At 35.9% G+C, this 8,288-nt stretch overlaps 1 protein-coding gene across 6 annotated transcripts in view; it reads right to left on the bottom strand.

The window, feature by feature from the left end:
- The window catches only part of LOC106876343 (uncharacterized), a 394,374-nt gene that overhangs the window by 82,229 nt on the left and 303,857 nt on the right, over positions 1-8,288 (bottom strand). For all 6 annotated transcript variants that reach the window (XM_052968977.1, XM_052968976.1, XM_052968980.1 and 3 more), the window contains 2 exons: positions 4,053-4,223; positions 2,345-2,724 (listed from right to left, as the gene is read on the bottom strand). In XM_052968977.1, coding sequence (XP_052824937.1) covers positions 2,345-2,724; positions 4,053-4,223 — 551 coding nt within the window. The remainder of the gene's footprint in view (positions 1-2,344; positions 2,725-4,052; positions 4,224-8,288) is intronic.

The raw sequence follows: 8,288 nt of genomic DNA, 5'->3' as shown, positions 1-8,288 counted from the left end.
TGTGTCACCCGCACATGAGCCAGCCCAGGGGAGCCAGCAATGATCTCGCTCGAAAATCCTACAACAGCCCCGCACAAGAGCCAGTCCAGGGGCACTGGCAACGGTCTCACTCGAAAAATTTCTTGTGTCACCAGCACAAGAGCCAGTCCAGGGGCACTGGCAACGATCTCACTTAAAAGATTTCATGTGTCGCCTGCACATGAGCCAGTCCAGGGGAACCAGCAACGATCTTGCTCGAAAATCCTACAACGGCCCCGCACAAGAGCCAGTCCAGTGGCACTGGCAACGGTCTCGCTCGAAAAATTTCTTATGATAATAATAAACAATATGTAAGGAGGGTAACAATACTTTCGGATTACCCTGTACTGTGATTGAAAAGTTACATTCCAAGAATTGTCCATGATCTCAATGAAGATTATCCAGACAAAAGGTGTGGAGTTTTGCAAGTGGTACTTGGGAAGATGCATAGAAAATGCATTGTTTACAACAAAGATTCGAGTAATGAAGCTACATTTAAGTCAAATGGCTCAATTTACTTCCACAATTACACCCACAAGGGACCTGAGAATATGTTTATTTTGGAAGACATCATATTGATTTGCCAGGAGTAACACTATGGTGCAAAATGAATAATTGTCCTGCTCTTTTTTGACAGTACTGTGAATGGCCCTGTTTACTTGAACTTGCTGCGACAATGTGTCAAGCCAAGCATTCAAAAGGACTTTGAAGATGCAGAGTCTTATTTCCAGCAAGATAAGGCACCTCCAGACAACCCATAGTAAGAACCTACCTTGATGAGATTTTCCCAAACAAGTGGACTGGGTAAAGATGTTCAATAGAAAACCCCCCAATTCACCAGAACTCACATCACTAGATTCTTATACAATAAATTTTATGGTATCAAAAAGACAACAATTGACAAATTGAAGGCAGCCATTGATCAAGAACATGCAGAAATACTGAACAAAGTGTTTCTAGGTGCTTGTGGTTCCATTGCTTCAGATTATCAGTAGTAACTGGTCCAGAATAGCCATCAGTTTGAAAACAAGCATTCATTAAAAAAAAATTAAATTGTGTCTGTAGATTCTATTAAATCTTGAAAATGAAATGTATTTTAATAAACACTGATTTTATAATCACTCAATGTGTAATCATTTTCAGGGGACACCCTGTATATATATTCTCTCATGTACAATATAAAGGTTTGATTTTGGGTTTTTGCACCACCATGCTAATTTGAAAAGCACCAAGCATCCAATTCTCTCTTCTATCTCTCTCTCTCTCTCTCTCTCTCTGTATTTTTAAATATTTTCTCTCTCTCTCTCTCTCTCTCTCTCTCCTTATGTCTGTCTTTGAATACCAGCTTTACAATTGCTACCAGGTAACTGAAGAAGGGGAACGTTGAGTGTCTTTCTCAGACCACACCATAGTACAAAAGTGCCGGGTGATGACAACTGATAACAAATACCAGTAATACGGTGGAGGAGTTCATACAAAGCCCTGAGCCATAGATAAGAGCCATTGCAGTGACAAGGCTCCAATACTAAACAAAGCAACGAATGTGCAACCAGTAATATTAGCAGCTGAACTTAATGTTCAAATACTTAAACTACTTTATCAGATAAAGACCATCACTACAGAATAGAACAGAGTTACTTATTATTTTACATCACATTTTAATGAACACGATAATGTATATGGCTGTAGTTTTTCAACCGACCAATTACATTGTTCATTGCTTTTTGTTTTTTAATAATGATACAGACAAGGGACTGTCTGTACAACTCAGGCAGATTAATCACCACAAAGTACTTTTGTTTGATGAAATGGTTTATCACCAATTTTCTTAACAGTGTGTAGATATTTTGCCAATATACACATTATATATTTTGAATTGTTATCAAGGAGTTTAATCACATAATAATGGACTGAACAAACCAAAGCATGTCAGCTTTATGGTAATCAATGAAATTTCTTCTTAATTGCATGACCTACTTGTGATAAGGGTGCTAATACATTTATGTGTATGTGTGTTGGTGTATTTGGTGAGCTACTTCAAATACTACCAAATTTCACTCTCAAGGTATTGGTCAATGCAAACTACACTAAGAGACACTAAATCAAAGTGTCATACAATGGGCTCAAACCAGGAATCATTTGATTGTAAGGAGAACTTCTTTACTGCACAATCATTGACTAAGACTTGTAATCTTCTGACCTAACAATCACTGGTAAGACCCTTCCACTTCGTCATACTCAGCCATACATGATTGGAAGCTATGAATGTCCACTCCCTTCTCTCTCTCTCTCACTCGCTCTATTTCTCCCTTTATCCCCTACTCACGCAGGTATTGCTCCAGGGGTCTGTTTGATAGCGACTGGGGGTGATGTCGTTGTGGTAGTAGTGGCGAGGGATCCGTCGCCGGACAGCTTCTCCCAGTCGTAAGGGTCGCTCTCTCGAATCGACTTTCTCCGGATGCACTGATCGAAGAGGTTGTGTAACAAGCTGTAGTCTGGCTTGTCGTAATAGTCCAGCTCACTGACGTGGTCAAGAAACGTGCGGAATTCAGATGGCATATTTTTCAAGAGAAGCGTATGGTCATATTTTTCCTTCATGGTTCCCACCTGCTCCTTGTCTTTGGTTTTTCTCCACGGCAGCTGCCCAACCATGAATTCCACCAGCATGTAAAATAATGACCACAGGTCATCATGTCGACCCATTTCCTACAAAAATATAAAATAAATCATCATCATAAATAAGTAAACAAAAAAAGGCAAAAATTTCAATGGTCAACAACAAAAAAACTAACAATGTCTTTATTCAAGGAAAGGATTTAACCCTTTTCCTTCAACCATATTTCTGTCTTAGCTTGAATTAATTTTGAAAATGATGAAGAATTTAATGAAATAACTCGCACATTATTAAGCTGGCGTTTGGAACATAACATGAAATTTTGATGGAATGTTTTAATTTTAAAATAAGAAGTTTGTATCACAGAAATAGGGGAAGTTGTAGGTGATTTTTTTTTTCTTTTTCCTTTTTATCAAAAATGGTTAATCATTTAACTATGGAGCAACCTGACCAAAAAAATGTCAGTTTTGTGGTAAGCAGTAAAGAAATTTCTACATAATCACTTGACCTGCTTGCTATGAGGGGAGTGCCTGTTACAGGATCACTCAAGATACTCAAAATACCACATCTGCTATGAATAAAAGCTTTGATGTCATTGCTTGACCTACATGCATAACATAGCAGCTAAATCTCCCTTTGAAAGGCATCCTGAAGTCTTTTAATTGGAGACATGAATCATGGTAAGAACTTTTGGTGCAAAAACTAAACCTATTTAATGTACTTACTCTTTTACTTGTTTCAGTCATTTGACTGCAGCCATGCTGGAGCACGGCCTTTAGTTGAGCAAATCAACCCCAGGACTTATTCTTTGTAAGCCTAGTACTTATTTGGTTTCTTTTGCCAAACTGCTAAATTACGGGGACGTAAACACACCACCAACAGTTGTCAAGCGATGTTGGGGGGACAAACACAGACATATATACATATATACGACGGGCTTCTTTCAGTTTCCGTCTACCAAATCCACTCACAAGGCTTTGGTCAGCCCGAGGCTATAGTAGAAGACACTTGGCCAAGGTGCCACGCAGTGGGACTGAACCCGGAATCATGTGGTTGGTAAGCAAGCTACTTACCACACAGCCACTCCTGCACCTTCTCAAATTTCCTTGAAAACTTTTCTAGCTTCTTTAACCCTTTAGCATTCAGATTTCTATATCAAATGTAAAGCTTATTTATTCTCATTTTAAAAAATTAATCATGCATTATTTCATAGCTTTGATATCTTGATGTGATTGTCTGACAACAATGGTGGTGGTCGTGGAGACTGCAGTAGTGGGAAGAAGACTTCTTTCCTCGTATGATTTCTCCAGGCTGATGACAAGAAGACTTCAAACCTGGAGAGCTTTATCACCTCACAGTATGGCATCCAACACACACACACACAAGCATTTGTCTTGTGCAGTAAAATGTATCGACTTACCTTATTCTTATGTGCATTTACTGAAGCATAGCGTACTGTACCCCGGAAGCCAGCGGCAGCACGTGGTGGTCGAACTTCTCCATTTAAGGTTGTATACTGGCGGGCCAGGCCAAAGTCTAACATGTAAACCTTTTTGCAATTATGTGGAAGTCGACCCATGGCAAAGTTGGACTGAAAAGACACAAGGAATCATTCTGTTAATGTGCATGTATGTGTAGATGTATCCATGCATATGTGTATCAACATGTATATGGCAAAGTCAGACTGAAAAAAACACAAGAAATTATTCATCATATACACAAGGAATTATATATATATTAAAATAATAGGGTAAAAGATTTGATATTAATTAATATCATTTTAATACCAGGCAAACAGCACATTAAAAGAATCAGAAGATTCAGAAAAAATTTTCTGAGATCTCAAAATGATTATAGTATATGTTAGGGAATAAATCCAAAACTTACAGGGAAAAATTCAATTTATATATATATATATATATATATATATATATATATTATTAATAAATCTCAGAGTAGCAAAAAATATTTAGAAATTCTTTTTGCTACCAGTGGTCTAGCAAGAAGCAAAAACTAGTCAATAGACTATGTATTATTCATATAAATACATACAGTGTACATTAAAACACATAAGGGAGATGTCCAAAATTCCACCTTTGTACCACAATTCCTTTGCAAACTCAAGAACCAAAGAATGAAATGTTCCCTATCCCAATAACATGGAACAAAGCTAATAAAATCAAGCCATACATTTAAGAGCCACAGGACTTAAAATTTTCATCTGACTGAAAAATTCCAGAAAGTGAAGCAACTTGCAACATGTCTTAAGTAGAAATCAGAGATATTGTCCACTTGCCCTTACTAGTGATGGTTCCTTTTGGAACACATCCAACTCTCAAAAGCTTGAATATCACAAGTTACAGAAATTGACTCTAGCCTCTAAAACAGCTTTCGTGCCACAGAAACTTTGAGTACCTCCCTTTATGATGTGTAGTAGCCCCCATTAAAAAGGATTTCTTAACCACAACAAGTCCAGTCATGGGACTAGCCTTAACCAAAAAAAAAAAACAAAAAAAACAACCAGCGTTTGAAGTGTATCCATGGACTTAGCATATTCTGTGACAAACTTAATATTTTCCACCATCATTCATAATTCCACAATATAGCCTGAAGAAATGTAGCGACATACCTTGTGTGTGTGTGTGTGACTGAAAGAAACTGAGTCACGATAGAAGGAAATCATTGTGCGTGTATGTGTATATGTGTGTGTGTTTGTGCATGTATGTGTGTGTGTGTGTGATTGTATAGCATATGCTGACAATACAGACATACACTCATATATATATGAAACACACATATATACACACACATATACACACACACACACACATATATACACACACACACACATATTTCTAGTATATATGGACATTAAATATACATTTGTGCTAAGAAAGAAATATGTATGTTTGTTTGTGTGTGTGTGTGTGTGTGTGTGTGTGTGTGTGTGTGTGTGTGTGTGTGTGTGTGTGTGTGTGTGTGCATATATGTCTGTATCTATATATGCATAGTATATATTGCCAATACAGACATACACTCATACATACATACATGTATGCATAAAACACACACATGTGCACATACATATATAAATAAACACACAAATATATATTTCTAGTATATGAAAATATATTAAATATACATCCTTACTAAGAAAGAAATATGTGTGTGTGTGTGTGTGTGTGCATGTGTGTGCATGCATGCATACATATGGATATGCATGTGTATTTCTTCAGGCATAATAACCTAAGGTAATTACAGTATAACACGAAACAGGATCAACAACAACAACAACAGTACCACTGTAACAACAGCAACATCAACGTCAACAACCTAACACAATATTGCAACGTTTCAGCTGCTAATTGTGTTGTGAATCAAATTCATATGTGTATCTTTTTGTGTTGTTGTTGTTGATGCTGCAAATACTGTTGCTTTGAAATACAGTGAAACTTTCTAGGAGGAAAAAACGTTGTTATTAAGAGATAGAATATAATGTTCAGCCAAACCTTTTTTTTTTTACTGTTATCAGCTTAAAAAGAAGAAAAAAAAGAAAAAAAACTCCATGCCTATGGATAAGTGTGTATATGTGAAAGTTTGAGTGAGTGTGTAGGTGTGTGTGTGTATAGAATCTGTAAGTAAATATAAAAGTGTGTGTGCATATATATATATATATATATATATATATATATATATATATATGTATGCATGTATGTAGTATGGGAAAATGTGTATGTGTATGTGTGTGTAGATAGATAGATAATTGTAGATACATGTATATAGCATGGAACAGTGAGTAGGTACATGCGTGTGTGTGTGTGTGTGTATGTATAGAATCTTTCACTAGATATAAGAGTGTGTGTGCATGTGTGTGTGTGTGTATTTATATATATATATATATATATGCATGCATGTATGTATGGATATAGTACGGGAAAACGTGCATGTGTGTATGTGTGTGTGTGTACATGTATATATGTAACATACATAAATACATACACATATGTATGTGTGTGTGTGTGTGTGTGTAGATAGATAGATAATTGTAGATATATGTATATAGCATGGAAAATTGAGTATGCATATGCATGTGTGTGTGTGTGTGTGTGTGTGTGTGTATCAAGGAAAAGTGGATGTTAAAACAGTGAAGATAACGATCTGTGTTTGTTCAATTTTACGTTTTTCATGCTATCATAGATTATGAGTTAAGCAAAAATATTATTGAAGAATTGCTTTACAGCTGGATGCCCTTCCTTTACTTGTTTCTCAAGTAAAGGACTATCTTATTTCACATATTTACAATGGCTGCATAGCCAAGACGTTTGCTTTCAAACCACATGGTTTAGTCCCACTATGCAGCACCTTGGAAATTACTCTCTAGTATAGCTTCAGGCTGACCAAAGGTTTATGAATATATTTGTTTGGCAGAAACAGGAAAAGAAGTCCTTCCAAAATATTTCATGTGTTAATGTACGTTTTTGAGAAAAAGAGTGAGTATGCACACATATGTATCAGAGTTCTGCCTCTCTGAAAATTACTCAGCAACAAGCAATGATATTGCTGTCATTTCTTATGTATTTACAAGGAAAAGGTTGGTAGTGACTTCAAAGTTTCTGCTTTTTATCCATCATCAGACAGACAGTGGTAGAATTTTGTCTTTCTGGATTTATACAGTCTTTGTCAATGTGATCTTTTCATAGATGGAACAATGTGAAAGAGAACTGGGTGTGGTGCAGGCTGAAAAGAGAAATGGTTGAGTAGGAAGTAGAGGATGGAAAAGGGCAGGAGAAATATATATGCTTGTAGGGTGTGTGTTAAAAGAAATGGATGGTGGAGACAGTTTTTCTGGTTTGATAAAGGAAGCTGTTATTTTTCATGATCTAGTCAGGTATGTAAATAAAGAAGTATGCAATGTATCATAACCAAGTCACAATTTGTGTTGATTTAAGTCTTTCTTTTGACTAATCAAGATTCTTTGTATACAAGGGTAGTTGAGTTATTTTATCGTTCACAAAAGACAGTTGATAGATAATAACAATTCAGTTTGTCACTTAACACAGGTGAGAGAAAGGTCAAAGTTAGATTTTGATGCTAGAAGCTTTCTTTTAAGAATATTATATTGGGTATTTTTAAAAAGGATGGATTAAAGAGATGATGTAACTATTAAATATTTATTGGAGTACCCTAATATGTTTGTTGTGTGGTTATTCAAAAACAAAATAAGTACAAGCACATGCATGCATACAACACTGAATATCAACACTTATATATCCAGATAAATGCATCATCTGTATGCATTTTCCACAGAGATATGCATCAGTATGGAGATATAATTACATAGTGAAAGCATGTTACATGTCTATACTGTTTTTGTTGAGTTATAGCCATTGTTATATATATTTATGCATGTCATGTGTGTGTGCATGCATGTGTGTGTATCTAAACATATATATATGCATGTATGTGTGTGTGTGTGTGTGTCTTTCATGTTCATATAGCGATTGAAAGCACATGATATGAATCTGAGTAGCAACGGAGTGAATCATCAACTGCCTTCAAAAACAGAGGTGTGTGTATGTGTAAATATATGTAGACATGTGTATATGCATGTGTGGGCATATATATATATATATATATATATATATATATATATATA

The sequence above is a fragment of the Octopus bimaculoides genome, chromosome 6, assembly GCF_001194135.2.
Source record: "Octopus bimaculoides isolate UCB-OBI-ISO-001 chromosome 6, ASM119413v2, whole genome shotgun sequence".
NCBI lineage: Eukaryota > Metazoa > Mollusca > Cephalopoda > Octopoda > Octopodidae > Octopus > Octopus bimaculoides.
The sequence above is the reverse complement of the archived record's forward strand: the minus strand, read 5'-3'. Positions and strand labels throughout refer to the sequence as shown.